This window comes from Eptesicus fuscus, chromosome 17, assembly GCF_027574615.1.
Source record: "Eptesicus fuscus isolate TK198812 chromosome 17, DD_ASM_mEF_20220401, whole genome shotgun sequence".
Taxonomy (NCBI): Eukaryota; Metazoa; Chordata; class Mammalia; order Chiroptera; family Vespertilionidae; genus Eptesicus; species Eptesicus fuscus.
The window spans coordinates 59,356,213-59,372,285 of record NC_072489.1 but is presented as its reverse complement, the minus strand read 5'-3'; the positions used below and the strand labels follow the sequence as shown (position 1 = coordinate 59,372,285).

Genomic DNA, 16,073 nt, shown 5'->3' with positions numbered 1-16,073 from the left:
GCTCCCATAAGCTGCCTCAGCGTCGCGGAGTCAAAGGGAGGGGGCCTAACTCTGGGACCGCGGAGCGCTTTTTAATCACGGGACCTTCCTAAGGACGTGCGCGGTCTGATCCCAGTTGCGGGTAAGGCACGATTCACGCAGCTCAGCTCCGAGGCCGGCGGTGACCTTGGCCGCGGGGATGTCACATTACAGCTGATGGAGGAACCTGAGTTGCAGTGAACACACCGGGACCCCTCAGACTCTCCATGCGGCTCCGCTCTCCTCCGAGCCCACGGGCCAGGCCTGCGGAAGCGGAGGCCACGCCGGCTTGCCGGTGCACGTGGAGGAAAACGCGTTGGTGAACCCAGTCCCGCCGCGTCAGTGCTCAGGTGTCATCCGAGCGGCAGGGCCCGGGTGTGCGTGAGCTGGCCGTGGAGAAGGAGACGTCCGTGTGTCTGTCAGGGTCCCCGTGTCCTGCTGGTCCTGGGGACACTGGTTCAGGGAGCAGGAGGGAGGGGGTGATGGAGGGAATGTCTGCCCACGAGCCCTGTCTATCCCGTGACCTCTGTGGGAGTGGTTTCACAACCATTTTGAAAATGGGGTCCTAAAGCACGTGGGGTTGACCCCTCTTCGTTCCTAGAACATCTCGTTAACTTGCTTTCATTTAGTGTGGGAAGGTCTGTCTGGTGAGGAAAATCAATGTGGCAGGAGGTGACTGTCCCGATATTTTTTTAATTTAAATTTTGGACTTTATTTCTAAGTCCTGAAATATCTCGGCCCACCTTTCTCCCTGGTCTCCAAAGAACCATCTTTCTGCATTCAATGTCTCCTAATTCTTCCCCTCCCTCCCCTCCCCTCCCCTCCCCTCCCCTCCCCTCCCCTCCCCCAGGGGTCTCTGAAAATACATCTGCCTCCCCCTTCCGTGTCCAGGTGAGAACAAGCCCCCGAGGTCTCCATGCCAGAAACCAAGGCCACTTCCCAAAACAACGCCATCCGCTGCCGCGTTTCCTTCCGGAGCAGCTTCCGGCTGGAACCCTCGCGACTCCCGGTGTGGAGGTGACTTGGAAACACCGAAGGGCCCAGAGCACGAGCTGGCTTCCCCAGATCTGCATCTCAGGGCCAGCAGGGACCGGCACTTACTGACTTCTTCCTCCAGGTGCCGAGACCGGGTGCGGAGCCCAGGTCCCTAGAGGGAGGGGCTCGGGGAGCACACACCCTGTGCCTCGGTCCCGGGCCACACTCACGGGGCCCACGCAGGCATCGTGCTCGGGGTCTTACTTTTCCGTCTGCGCACTTGGTGCCGGCCAGCACCAGCCCCGGGTCCGGCATGTCGTCGCCCAGGTACACGTGGGTCCCGCGGCACAGGATCCGGCCCCCTTCCTGCAGGGGGATGTTCGTTTCTATGGAAACCGCGTTGGTGCCGATGACTGGCCGGCTGGCGCCTCCTTGGCACTGGATTTTCCCGCACTTGGCATCTCTGGAAGGAAGGGGGCACAGACAGGCCCCGAGGGCGTTGGAAGGAGCCGAGGCCGGGCCCGGGCCCGCGCCGGGTCGGGGGTTCCGTACCTCAGCTCGCATTTGGCGAAGGAGCTCTTGGAGTCTTTGCCGCAGTTGCCGTAGGGGTCGCCGGCGGAGTTGACCCTCTCAAAGCAGATGCCAGGGGCGGGCTTCGCGCCTGGAAGGGAAGCAGAGCAGCGTCAGGCCCGCACGTGGCTCCGCATTTTCCCCGGAACCTCTGGGCTTTCGGGTTCGGGGAGAAGGGCTCCATCTGGAGGGCTCCCCCGGGGTCCCGCTGACCCCTGACGCAGCTGGCACCTCGGCCACTCCTGGCCAAGCACACAGTTCCCAGCTCAGGGACCGAGCGTGGCCGTGGGGCCAGACCCAGGCGCACAGGAAGGAGGTGGCTGCCGGCAAGGAAAGGGGGAGCTGGCGCTCCCTGGCATCATGCCCACCGCTCCGTGAGACCACGCGAGCTCCGGCAGGTCCCACGGAGGGCGATGGCTCGTGTGGGGAAGCCGGGACCTCACACGCGCTTCAGCCCGTACAGCCCCGTTCGCCGGGCAGATTCATGCCCCTCGGAGGCCGTCACTCCGCACAGCCTGACGGTGCCCAGCAAGAGGGCACGGGAGCCCCAGGGCTCGGGGAATGGCCTCCTTTAGCACATCGTCCGGCCAGGGACCTGGGGGAGAGGGTGAGGGTGGGGGTGGGGGGGGCATATGCTTGGGTTTGCGATGCCCAAGTGCTGGAGGGCTCTCACATCCACGCCCGGTGATAGCTGTGGAGACGGTGTGTGAAATTCAGGAAAACATTCCAGTTCTTCCCCTCACATGTGCCCTGCGTGCGACCGGCCGCCCCCTTGACGTCCGTGTCCTGGGTGGTGCTCCCTCACCTCCCTCGGCTGCGGGTGCCTGTGCCCCAGCTCCCAGCCCCCAGCTCCGCTCGCCTGCCAAGGTGACGGCTGGCTTAACAGCAATCCACCGCGGGGCAGGGCTCCCCTCCCGGGGACAGAGCGGGCGTTCTTATCACTGAAAACGTCCGACCGCCTTCCACGGCGCCCGACCCCTCTCACCAGCTGTGAGCAGAGCCATCAGCCGCTCATGAAGACACAGGAGCGAGCAGGCACATGGGACCCAGCCCGGCCTCTCGCTCCTTTCCCGGCCTCTCGCTCCTTTCCCGGCCTCTGTTTCCAAACCACGCAGAGGCCGCCCCAAACTCCCTTCTAAGGCCTCCCCCCAAACCCCTGGAGAGAGGCGAGGTCGCACGTGGGATCATTTCCTCCCACACACGGCACCAAAGGGAGACGTTCCCGGCTGCTCAACAACGAGCCTCTCGGAAGAACTTCTCGCCTTCCCATCTGCGGCCGCGGCAGCTGAGAGGACGAGGAAAAGTCCTGCCCGGGGACCGCGGTCAACGGACTCACGGAACCGGCCTCGCGGACAAACACGCTCACCGGCCGCACAATCGCCCGGCAGCGCACGCTGCGTAGGCCGGGGGCCCTGGGTCCTGGGGGGTGGGAAGTGGGGGGGGGGGGGGGGAATACAGGAGATAAAGCAAACGCATTCGGCGCCTCCTGCTGCCCATCGCCTGTGGCTGTCGCCATGATGTTATCCGTGATGTGTATTTCCAAGTGCCGCCTGGCTGGTGTGGCTCAGTGGTTGAGCGCTGACCTATGAACCAGGAGGTCAGGGTTCGATTCCTGGTCAGGGCACAGGCCCGGGTTGTGGGCTTGGTCCCCAGTGTGAGGTGTGCAGGAGGCACCTGATCAATGATCCTCTCTCATCATGGATGTTTCTCTCTCTCTCTCCCTCTCTTTTCCTCTCTGAACTCAATAAAAATACATTAAAAAAAAAATAAGAAGAAGAATTTCCCAGTGCCGTTTTCACGCTGGTGGTACAGATAAACTACCGGCAAAAGTGCATTTTCTGCAGGAAGACACTCTCCGGCTGTTTTCCCGGAGGGACAGAGGTCACGTCTGTGTCTGCGAGGGGAAGCTGGACGAGGACAGTCCGTCCGGGGCGCACTCCGAGCTGCTGAGGACACGCACGTGCGTGGCGTCGAGATCGGAGCCCCGAGGCACGGGTTTGTGGGAGGAAAGGCAGCGAGAAAACACACTCAGCTCCTGCCCAGCAAGGTCGCCATCCACCATCACAATTTGAAAACAACGAACCCAACCCACAGCGGCTCCGAGGGCGCGTGAGGCTGTCCGTCCGGGGCCGGGCATCTGCTTTGAATTTTTTATCACTTTATTGTTGGAAGACTTGGGAGCAGGGCTAGTCCCTGACATACCACGGATTCGGACGAGCCCATTTCCAAAGGGAGTGGTGAGCGGGGGCAGCCGGGCCGGACAGTAAGCACATCTGGATGGAGCCGAGGGCTGGGTGAGCCAGGACCTCGGCCGGGTCCCCTGGGGCGGGGGGGCGGGCGCCAGGGCCCGCAGGGCGGGAACCCGGGGACGCCCGGCGCTCCGAGCACTTGGGAACGGACGGGAAAGGAGATGCTGCCCCGCCCGGCGGTAAGGCTTCCTTTTCTGGATCCTGAAAGCAGACGTGAGCCGCCCCCTGGAACAGCGTGACGGCTCTCTGCCCGCGCCCTGGCCCGGCCTGGCCTGCGAGGAAGGCCCTCGCCCCGGAGCCACGGGGCCTGGGGGAAGCGTGTCCCTCGGCAGCATCGGGCTGAGTCAGCATCTGACGTGAGAGGTCGGCGAGGAGCAGCTAATACATGAGAGACGGGGTGCCAGACGAGGGCCTCTCTCCCCAGGACACAGTCCCCGCTCCAGGCAGGCAGAGCCGCCTGCCCTTCCCTGCAGGGCCACGGCTCCCGGGGCAGGAAACAGCCTTCCCATCCGCCTGGCCGATGACAACTCGGGCAACCTCGTCTCTGATGCCGTCCTGGTCGGCTGCACCTGCCCCCCCAGCCGGGCCCGTCTCTTTCATGCACCCCCTGCTCCCCCATATCACAGCCTCCTGCAGCCCAGGACTCAGGGTCTTGCTCACTTGTTGGTGAGCAAACGCAGTCACACCTGACGTACAGTCTAAATGCACCAGACACCATGGCGTGCACCCAGCACGTGAGCACGTGTGACATGTTGTCTAGGACAGATGCCGCGTCAGGGGCAACATGCCCCGCGGCAGGCATAGAGCTCCCCGGTTCACAGACCAGGCACGACGCGGCGGAGAGATCTGCCGCAGGTCACCGGCCAGCAAGTGGCGGCAGAACACAGACCCCAGGAGGCCCCGTCCTGATTCTCGCAACCTCACACGCAGGGGGGACCCTGAGGACATTTCAGAAGCTGAGCACCCCGATCAGTGTTCGGTCTGCGTGCAGGACACCCTAGGCACACCCCCCGCCCAGGCGGAGGCCCCCGGCTGCAGGGCGGGGCGGGGAGCAGCCAGGCCTCTGGCCTCTGGCCTCACCCCTGGCCACAAGGACACTGAGAGTTCAACGCAGGTGACTTCCTGCAGCGCTGGCTTTTGGAAAGCCCAGTCCGTGAGTCAGAGGCTGGTGTGTCCGCCTGTCTGGCTCCCTCTCTCTCTGGTCAGGCCGCCGGAGGGGCTGAAGCGATGAGATAATGGCCACCAGGCTCGGGCACCATGAATCAGGGCCTCGGCCAGCTGAGTCACAGAGCGGCCGTGGCTCGGAGCACGCTGCGGGCGCCACCGGCCCTCACCCTGGCCCCGGGGCCAGACGCCCCAATACCACAGGCACCGAGAGCCCCTCCCCCTGGGAAGGCGCCAGGGCTGTGCTCTGGCCGTCGATGCTCCTTGGAAGGAGCGCTGACACACCCTGTAACTCAAGAACCGGAGAGACCGCGGCTGCGGAAGGGCCGGGAGGGCCGGCCACGAGGGACGCTGTGGCCACGGAGACTTGGCCGGCCGCGGTAGCCACTGTCCCCAGGCGACCTCACTTGGCTACAAGGCGTCTGAAGTCACCAGTCCATTCAGAGTCCGTACAACCATCTGGCCTGTGTATAGTGAGCGCCGACCTTATGCTTGTCATCGCAAACAATTCACTGAGTGGGGGCCCGGCCGGCGTGGCTCAGGGGCTGAGCATCAACCTAGGAACCAGGAGGTCACAGTTCAATTCCCATTCAGGGCACATGCCCAGTGTGGGGCGTGCAAGAGGCACCCAATCAATGATCTCTCTCATCATTGATGTTTCTATCTCTCTCTCCCTCTCCCTTCCTCTCTGACATCAATAAAAAAAAAAAAAAAAAAGAAAAAAATATACTAAAGGCCCAGTGCACAAATTCGTGCATGGGTGGTTGGGCTGGCCTGCCCCAATTGGGGGGGCGTGGCAGATTGGCGGTGGGGCCAGCCAAGGGGAGGGGCTGTGGGTGGTTGGCCAGCCGGCCCCGCCCCCTGGTCGAACTCCTGGTCGAGGGGACAATTTGCATATTTGCCTTTAATTATATAAAGATAAAAAGGAATTCACCGAGCTTGAGACCCCAGACCTCGCCCCTGCCTGGGGGACCTCCCAGCCCAGCAGTAGGGAGTGGGGGGTGGGGGGTGGGCTGGCCGGTCCGTAGATGGAGCACCACGGCCCCAGGCACGGCGGGCCCCTCTCCTCCTCCCCCAGCGCTCCGTGACGCCGAGGCTGATTGGAAGAGCCGAGTGTGAGCCGAGGGCCTGCATCAGCCGGTACCGCTGCGCCCACACGGCCTGCCGCCTCCCAGGAAGTGCCCAGCGCAGAGGGCAGGCTGGGCTGGGAGGGGCTCCGTGCCAGGACCAGCCAGGGCGCCTCTGTCCTTGTTCTCCCTGCTCGGGTCACTGCTTCACACCCTTCCCACCAAGGTCCGACGATGAGTCAGCATTTTCCGCCACAGGACTGCCCTCCATCTCCTGACGGCCAGTCCTCACCCAGATCTGACCAAGGCCCATGGGGTTCCCCCCCGGAGCCGGGCCGGGCCTCTGGCCAGGGCTGAGGTCACCCCTGCAGCCAGCGGGGAGGGGAGGGAAGGACGAGACGGGCAGGGCCTGCCCTCCAGGGCACTGGGTGGACGGCAGGGCCTGGGCAGTGAGCGCACGGGACCCGGACGGCCCTGCGAGCCCCGGACCTCCGGCCCCTGCGGAAGGGGCCCCAATGGAGCCCCACAGGGGACGGGTTCTCCCCTTCACACCGAGAGTCCCTTCACCTTAGGACCTCATGGGACTGAGTCAGACCGGCCGCTTGGTGACTGCACCGTGCGGGGCTACGCGGGGGCTTTGGTCACATGGTCTGCGTTCAGGTCCCAGCTTCGTGGCCTCCGGAAGCTAATGTCATTGGCCCTTCCCCAGGGGTCACTGGAGGTGAGAAGGGGCAAACACACCGAGCACCGGCCGGAGGTGCCCACACACGAGCGGCGAGCAGACAGCCTCGGCCGGAGCCAGCCCGCGTCCTCCTGGGCCGGCCCTGCCCCTCACCTCCTCCTGGGCCCCCCAGCCCCTCACCTCCTCCTGGGCCGGCCCAGCCCCTCACCTCCTCCTGGGCCCCCCAGCCCCTCACCTCCTCCTGGGCCGGCCCAGCCCCTCACCTCCTCCTGGGCCAGCCCAGCCCCTCACCTCCTCCTGGGCCAGCCCAGCCCCTCACCTCCTCCTGGGCCACCCCTGCCCCTCACCTCCTCCTGGGCCCCCCCAGCCCCTCACCTCCTCCTGGGCCCCCCAGCCCCTCACCTCCTCCTGGGCCAGCCCAGCCCCTCACCTCCTCCTGGGCCGGCCCTGCCCCTCACCTCCTCATGGTCCCCCCCTGCCCCTCACCTCCTCCTGGGCCCCCCAGCCCCTCACCTCCTCCTGGGCCCCCCAGCCCCTCACCTCCTCCTGGGCCAGCCCTCACCTCCTCCTGGGCCACCCAGCCCCTCACTTCAACCTGGGCCGGCCCAGCCCCTCACCTCCTCCTGGGCCAGCCCTCACCTCCTCCTGGGCCAGCCCCTCACCTCCTCCTGGGCCACCCCTGCCCCTCACCTCCTCCTGGGCCACCCTGCCCCTCACCTCCTCCTGGGCCCCCCAGCCCCTCACCTCCTCCTGGGCCCCCCAGCCCCTCACCTCCTCCTGGGCCCCCCAGCCCCTCACCTCCTCCTGGGCCACCCAGTCTCTCACCTCCTCCTGGGCCCCCCTGCCCCTCACCTCCTCCTGGGCCCCCCTGCCCCTCACCTCCTCCTGGGCCAGCCCCTCACCTCCTCCTGGGCCAACCCCTCACCTCCTCCTGGGCCAGCCCAGTCCCTCACTCAGCTCAGGACCAACGGCTCTCAAGGCCCCAAACTCCAGTGTCCACATTCTTCCCCCAAACTCTGCTGTCCCGTGTCCGCCCTCCCGCTGGGACGCTCGGCACCAGGTCTGTCCGCTGCCCGCCCTCCCGCTGGGACGCTCGGCACCAGGTCTGCCTGGGGCCCCGAGGCCGCTCTCGGCCCTCAGCTGCAGAGCCGTCTCTGCCCCTCAGCCCCTGGCGGGTCCTCGTTTGAGCTCTAAGAAGCGCTTAGGCAACCAGAGTGGTGGTGGGACGCTCTGCCTGTCCCTCTGTCTGTCCCACAACCTGTTAAGTGGTCTGAGGGAGGGGCCAAGGCTGATCTGTCCCTGTCACCCACGGGCACACAGTAGGTGCTCACACATCTCTGGTTGGATGGCTCCATTGTGCCCAGTGCCCGGCAGTCCCAGCCCCACCAGGGAGCCAATTTCTCCCGCGAACAGTGGGCCCCCCGCACCCCCGAGCCGGAGACGTCACATACCTGGTCCCCAGAGCGTGACGCACTGCTGCTCGTGGGTCTGGCAGACGCCGTTGTAGCAGTAGCCGTCCACGCCCTGGCACGGGTGCCCGTCGTGGAGGTACACGTTGGCCGGGCAGTGCGGGCTGGCCCCCGAGCAGAACTCCGGGAGGTCGCAGGCGTTGCTGGCGCCCCTGCAGGCCGTGCCCGCCGGCTTCAGCTGCGAGGAGAGGGCGGTGACCGCACGGCTCTGTGGGAGGGGCGTGCCCCGCCGGCCCCCTCGATGGACCGAGGCCATTCTCCGTGTCACCTGAGCTGTAAAGCCAGTCCCTCGCGGCAGAGGGATCACTGCCTAACAGTCCTGCTCGGGGACAGGCGCTGTCCCCTATAAGGGGGTCCAGAGCAGCCTGGCCAGCATCGGGCAGCATTGGGGGTGTCTGCCGGGCAGACGGGCCGGGGCGGGGAGCGTTGCCTGGGGGACTGGCTGATTCTTAGGAAGGAGATCTGCGGTCGCCCGTACTTTCCGATGGCTCTCCACCGGCCGCGCTAGCATTTGCCGGCAAGTTGACAGAAATAATTCCACGGGCACCATCGCCACGGCTACTTCACGCCACCCAATCGCGCTGGGAGCCTGTCCGCGGGGCGTTAGGGGACGCGGTGCCGAGGAACAAGGCAGGAGGGGGGGCAGCAGGCGCCCCGGCCACGGCTCCTTCCCGTGGCTGAGACATTCAGGCCCCGGGGGCTTGTCTGCGGCTGCGAGGCCAGGGCCTCCCGCCTCACCCCCTTCCGAGCACCTCCCGCCGCCAGCTGCCCAGGCCGGGCCGCCGCCCTCGTGGCCGTGTCAGCGAGCCACAGGCGGGAGGGGAGAGGGCGCCAGAAGCAGAAGGTACATTGTAATGAGCTCCTGACTCAGGAGGCTCCCGCGGCGGAATGCCGAGACCAATGGCGTCATTAAAAACGAAATTCTAGCCCGGCCGGCGTGGCTCAGTGGGTGAGCGTCGACCTAGGAACCAGGAGGTCACGGTTCCATTCCTGGTCAGGGCACATACCGGGGTTGCGGGCTCGATCCCCTGTAGGGGGCGTGCAGGGGGCAGCCGATCCTGATCCTCTCTCATCATTGATGTTTTTCTCTCTCTCCCTCTCCCTTCCTCTCTGAGATCAATTCAAAATAAAACAAAACAAAAGAAATGAAGTATCACAGATGACTCAGCATAAAACGATGCAAATCACTGCCACCTGTGCATGCTGAGCCGCCCGCACAGGGGTGGGGGCGACCGGGCAGGACTCACCTGGCAGTGCTCGCAGCAGAGCCCGTGTGCGCAGACAGCGCCCGGCGTCAGGGTGCAGGTGGAGGCGTTGCAGCAGCGGTTGGTGCATTCCTGCGGAGGACAGGGCCGTTGGACGGGGCAGGGGTGGGGGGAGCGACCCCTGTGGGCGGCCAGTGCGCCTCAGGTGGCTGCAGGAGGGAAGGCAGGCCCGACAGCCCAGCTGAGGGTGAGCGTCGCTGTGAGGAAGCGAAGCTGCGGGCAGTGTTTAGGGCTGAGTGGGTGGAGGGGCCCCCGGGAAAAGCCAGCCGCACCCCAGCGCCTTCATGAGGGTAAGGAGGCTGGACAGGGAGGCGGTGGGGCTTCATCCACCAGCTGCGGCCGGGGCTCCGCGGGGAAGAGGGGCCCCGGTTGCTGCAGGGCTTGCTGCAGCGAGGTGTTTCGGGATCACAAAACTCTTTCAACTTACTTATTAAACACATGCATAGCCCTGGCCGGTGGGGCTCAATGGTTGAGGTTTGACCTCTGAACCAGGAGGTCATGGTTCGATTCCCGGTCAGGGCACAGGCCCGGGTTGTGGGCTTGATCCCCAGTGTGGGGCATGCAGGAGGCAGCCAATCCGTGATTCTCTCTCATCACTGATGTTTCTCTCTATCTCTCTCCCTCTCCGTTCCCCTCTCTGAAATCAATAAAAACATATAAAAAATAGAAATATACGTAGATGCATTCAAACATTACTCTTCCAAGACTGCCCCGGTCAACCTGATTCAACCTGGAACACGCCAGCAGGAAGCGAAGTCAAACCGACTGAAGGGCAGTTCCTCCAGAGGCAACCGGCCGGGGTGGCGAGTCTCCCGCTCAGCCTGACCAGCGACCCTCGGGGCAGAAACGCACCCGAGAGTGACCGAAGGGCCGAGAGGGTCGTGGGCTGTGCTGTTGAGTGGCAAGCGTTTTTAGTTTTTGTATTTTTTAAAAAATATATTTTTATTTCACAGAGCAAGGGAGAGGGAGAGAGAGAGGGGTCGGCGGGGGGAGAGAGAGAAACATCAATGATGAGAGAGAGTCATGGATCGGCTGCCTCCTGCACGCCCTCTATTGGGGATGGAGCCTGCAACCCGGGCCTGTGCCTGGACTGGGAATTGAACTGTGACCTCCTGGTTCATAGTTCGACGCTCACCCACGGAGCCACGCCGGCCGGGCGATTGGCAAGGGGCTGAAACAGAAAGATCCAAGGTCAGGTGTGCTGCGCTCCCCGGAACACAAGGGAGAGGGAACGGCCTCCGTGGCTGTGCTGGCTCCACAAGGACCCGGTGTCCTAACAACAGAAACGGGGGGTGGACGCCTGTGCTCGGCCTCACCCCCAGGGCTGCCCGGCGTCTCCGGGGTCCTGGGCCTGCCACTGCGCCGACCACGCGGAGCGCAGACATCTCCGAGGGAAGCGGAGTCCTCGGAAGAAGGGAGCTCCTGGCGTCTTTAGTGCTAGTCTACCCGTGCCCTTTACCGTTACCCAACATGTGATCGTGCTGAAGGGTTTATGTGCCACGGGCGCAAGGAAGCCGGTCATACACTGTTTTATGTACAACGGTTCACTCCTAGCAACCGTCCTCTGTGACGGCATGTACAATGGGTGCCGTTCATCGAAGGAGGAGGTGTTGTGGGTGATCCAGAGGCTGCGTGGCTCAGCCGGGAGCCTGACCCGGACCCCGTGTAAGAGGACGAATTACACGCCAGCCCGTCCTCCAGTGCTCCCGCTGCACATACATCCCGAGTCATTGGCCTTTAATTTGCTCACGGACTGAATAAACTTCCGGAGCGTGTAACACACACAGCGAGATAGCACTGCTGAGCAGCCCGCGGAGCCGCCGGGACAGGGTGGGCGTCCAGCTCACGGAGTTACACCCGGACGCGTTTGGAAACTTGTCTGTGTTTTTTAAGGGGCCCCTCAGCTGCACCCCGATCGGTGCCACCACATGCACGCGACGTCGCTGTTCACGACGGTCTAAACGGCTCTACTAACGACGCCGTCGCCAAATCCCGGGGTGCCCGTTCTAAGCTCAGTCAGCCACCCTGAGCCTGGGCCCCGAGAGCCTGTAAGAACTCTCCCTTCCCTTCCCCTCCCACCCCTCCCCCCCCCCCCCCCTCCCAATCACTAAGGAACGTCAGCAGCAGCTCACAGGGAAACGCAGCCAAGGAGAATGGCCTGGACTCCAAAGGGGCTGATAGAGGGAGAGCGAACTGCGGTCAAGGGCCATCTGCAAGCCTGGCTCCCGGGCCGTAGACAGGGAGTCCCGCTGACCACCCTCCGCGGGGAGAGCGGGTGGGCTGTCAGGAGACCCTCCTGGTTGACAGGAGCCCAGGGCCCGTGCGGGAAGCTTCCAGCAGAAAGCTCGACCCAGGACCCACTCCTCCTGCAGCGGCGTGTTCATCAGAAGAGACAAACTCCACACCCCATGATGCGTTTATGATTTTGGGCCCAGCAGAGTCAGCAGAGCCTACGCACACACGTCTGAAAGAAGGAAGAGGGAAGAAGCCCTTAGAGCTACTCCGCAGACGCCCTCATCGCCATTCCCGCGCGGCAGGTCCTACGCAGACACGGATTCTTCATCACAGCCACCTGGGACGAGACACACGCAGCTCTGACAACGGCGGAGACCACTGCAGGGCGCGAGGGCAGAGCTGGTTCCCCGTGTGAGGGGGGAGTGGTTCTGACGCACTGAGGTGGAGACACAGAGAATGGGCCACGGGGTGTGTGGGCCACGGGGTGTGTGGGCCATGAGATGTGTGGGCCACGGGGTGTGTGGGCCACGGGATGTGTGGTGGGGGTGGGGGTGCCGGTGGGGGGGTAGGGATGACTGGGGTGCTGCTTGAGGTGGTGAGGGTGGTGGTCACATGGGCGTTGTGGTGATGATGATGATGGTGGTGGTGGTGCCACAGGAGATGGTGGTAGAGGTTGTGGTGGGGTGGGTGGTGGTCACATTGGCGTTGTGGTGATGATGATGATGGTGATCATGATGACGATGAGGATGGTGATGATGGTGGTGGTGGTGGTGGTGCCACAGGAGATGGTGGCAGAGGTTGTGGTGGGGTGGGTGGTGGTAACATGGGCGTTGTGGTGATGATGATGGTGGTGGTGGTGGTGCCACAGGAGATGGTGGCAGAGGTTGTGGTGGGGTGGGTGGTGCTCATGGTGAGGGAGGTGGAGACAGGGACGGTGCTCATGTTACCGTGGGGGGCGGAGGGAGCAGGATGCTGGCGGCCGTGCTGGGATGTGGAGTGAGTGAGGCAGGGCGGGAACTCCCGACCCCACAGTCGTGGCTCCACGCGGAGCCGCCCCCTTCACTGAGGGGAACAGTCAGTCACACGGGGTCTGAATCACCGACAAACCACTTCTAAGCCGGCGTGGCCTCTCCTGGGAGACACGGGTAACGTGAGCGAATCCGCTTTTTTCTTTTCGGAATTAACAGTCTCCAAGGACCTTCCCCCGCACACCTCATCCCGCAACAGCTTCAGTTCTCCACGGACCTTCCGAAGAGTTTCTGTGCCCCATCCCGAGGCCCTGCTTCCGCACAGCCTCCACCCTCTGCATCGTGAGCAACACCCACCCCGCTGTGGCCCACACCCCTATAAACCACCTACAGCCCCCGCCCCCTCATTCATTCCCGCCCAGCACTCTCACCGCACCCTCAGGCCGAGGCCTCCATCCCTCCCGGGGGGTGGGAACCTCAGACACTGGAGAGGGACGTGAGGAAGATCCCACAAAGTTGTTTGCTGGATGACACAGGAGTTCCAGGTATGTCCCAGAGTCTCCGCACCCCTCCCCTCCCCCCCCCCCCCCCCCCCCGTCAGCGCACCTCTGACACGCGCTCCTGAGCCCGCCTGGGAGCGGGCGGAGCCGCCCTGAACTCGGCACCAGCTGGCACCAGGGATCCCGCGTGCGGACCCTGCAAGCTCCTCGCTGGGACTTACTCTAAACACAGCGCCCCCCCCCCCCCCCAGCTTCCGGGGGGCCTTGATTGACCAGGCGGCCTCGCTGTCTCCTGTCCTCTCTCCCTCCCAGATTAACAAGCGGCTGAGATCGTTTTCGTGCCGATGGACGTGAGCTGGGGCCCTGCAGCAGCAAGGCCGTTCGCAGGGCCGGCGGACACGGGTGGAAGGAGCCCTGTGCGGTGACAATGCTCCCGCTTTGCTCACGGTTCTAACCAGCAGGGAGGCGGGAGGCCGGGCCTCGGTCCCCATCCCGCCTCCCGAGGCGGCCGCGGCGGCCACGGGGGCTTCCCGCTTGGGAGGAAGGGCTCGGTGAACAGGACACGTTGCCCATTCACGCTCCCCTCCGCTCGCAGGTGCAGGGGGGAAAGGTGGCGCCAGCCACCAGAGGCGCCGGCCAGGCCTCTCCAACTCCAAGCCGATGCCTCTTCCTCTCGCCAATAACACCCCGTCCTCAGAGAAGGTTCTCACCCCCTTCTCCCCGTCACCCTCACCCGAGGGCATTCCCCATTGATTTTAGAGAGAGGGGAAGGGAGAGGGGGAGAGGAGAGAGAGAGAGAGAGAGAGAGAAACATTGATGAGAGAGACACATCGATTGGTTGCCTCCTGCACACGCCCAGACCGAGGCCCGGGGTCGAGCCTGCAACAGAGGTACGTACCCTTGACCAGAATCGAACCTGGGACCCTTCAGTCCGCAGGCCGACGCTCCAACCACTGAGCCACGCCGCCTGGGCAGGTCCTTACCTTTTTAAGCCCGTGGTGTAACATGTTCCGTGCGCCTGTTACGTGTGAGAACGCCACGGGCTTGCCAGGCGTGTCCGAGGGGGCCACGCAGGGCTTGGCCAGCCTGACTGTCCGGCCTTCCACTGGGCTGCACGGTCCCTCCCAGCCCTCCTCGCGGCCCGGACACCAGCCGCGCCCCGGAGGCGGCGCTTACCTCGGGCTCCCCGCAGTCGCACTCCTCGCCTTCCTCCACGTAGCCGTCCCCGCACTTGCGGCCCCCGAAGGCCGGCCGGACCTCGGGCAGGTTGAAGAGGCACATCCCCACGCCCTTCTGCAGGCTGGCCTCCAGGTCCCTGCGGCTGCAGCTGCTGAACACCGCGGGGAACGGGAGCCTGCGCAGGGAGGGGCGGGGTCAGCGGGCAGCGCCACGGGGCCTGTCCCTGCTGGGCGGCCACTCCTGTCCCCGCCCCGACACCTGCCCTCGGGCCCACGGCGGTCTCAGTGAGCAAAGGTGTGGGCATGCGGCGTGACACGAGGCACCTGTGGCTGCATTCCTTCTTTTCTTTTTTTAATATATTTTTATTGATCTCAGAGAGGAAGGGAGAGGGAGATAGAAACATCAATGATGAGAGAGAGAGTCATTGATCGGCTGCCTCCTGCACGCCCCACACTGGGGATCAAGCCCACAATCCGGGCCTGTGCCCTGACCGGGAATCGAACCCTGACCTCCTGGTTCATAGGTCGACGCTCCACCCCTGAGCCACGTGGCCGGGCTCGTCTCACTCTTTGTTCACATGCATTTCCCCAGGGCCCGAGCGACAAGAACTGTAGGGGCCGGCGTGCCCCAAACCCCGAGGTCGTACTACTCAGTGAGAAAGTGGGGCCCGCCGCCCCGCCACCGGCGCCCACTCCCCACAGAGGCTGCCAGGACAGCATTGCAGTGGATCCCAGTCAACCGGCCCAACCGGGCACGCGGCCCCATTTCCCCACGCGCCACGCTTCCTGCCGACGTGGATTCGCCGCTGTCTCCTGACCGAGTCTGGCATCTGGCCAAGACCACGCCGAGCGGGGGACACGGCAGGTCCGCGCAGTTTTCTGTCCGTCGCGGCTGATTAGCTCCGGAGCCTCACCCTGATGGACCAACTCGCCCGTGAATGCAGGGGTGCTCGGACTTCTCCCCCACAGCTGCGGGCCAGCGCGGGCCCGTCTTTGCCCCGCTGAGCTCTTGCTGTCACGACAACCTGGAACCCCAGTGGTGCGCGCTGGCCGGTGCTCCCCGATAGGGACCAGGCCTCTCTACTCTCAGACCCTCAGCCAGGAGCCAGGGCCTGGGCCTGGGCGGGGCTGACATCCGGGCGGACCCTGCCCAGGGGGGCCTCTGGCCTTCCGAACCTCAGTTTCCTCATCTGTAAAACGGGGGTACTGGATCTGCCCTTTCCTCTCGGGGCTGTGACGGCTCAGTGGGAACGGGGATGAGGGGTCCCTGTAGACTGGGGAGCTCCGCAGGGTCTTATCTTACCACCCCTTCCCACTTTTGTGTCTCTGACGCTCTCCTCCGGCTGCAGCCCCTTCTGGACGGACTCCACTGTTTGAGAGCAATGGCTGCTGTCCCCGCATCTCCACGGGGTATTGAAACCCACAGTGCACTGGGCTGCGTGTTTACCTGGGGTTCTCAGCCCCCAACCTTTTTTTCTTTCTTTTTGCTTTCCTGTGTATAGTGTTGTATGTACTCTCGGGAGCTACTGTAAATCCATCGCAGACTCATGCGGGGTATACAGCAATGAAAATGACAATGGCACAGCCAGTGCTAGAGGTGATATAAGACAATAACAGCTCAGAATCTTTCCCCCAGAGCTTTAGCCATCATTCCTCAGACATCTGATAGTGCTGTGATCACTATTCATTCATCCACCCACCATCATCTAATCATCTATTATCAATCCATACAA

At 64.1% G+C, this 16,073-nt stretch overlaps 1 protein-coding gene across 1 annotated transcript in view; it reads right to left on the bottom strand.

Annotated features, from left to right (window-relative positions):
* Positions 1-16,073, bottom strand: part of ADAM12 (ADAM metallopeptidase domain 12) — a 176,534-nt gene that overhangs the window by 17,991 nt on the left and 142,470 nt on the right. The window contains 5 exon segments of the mRNA XM_054728809.1: positions 1,258-1,456; positions 1,546-1,654; positions 8,177-8,372; positions 9,442-9,531; positions 14,339-14,516. Of these exon segments, the coding sequence (XP_054584784.1) occupies positions 1,258-1,456; positions 1,546-1,654; positions 8,177-8,372; positions 9,442-9,531; positions 14,339-14,516 (772 nt within the window).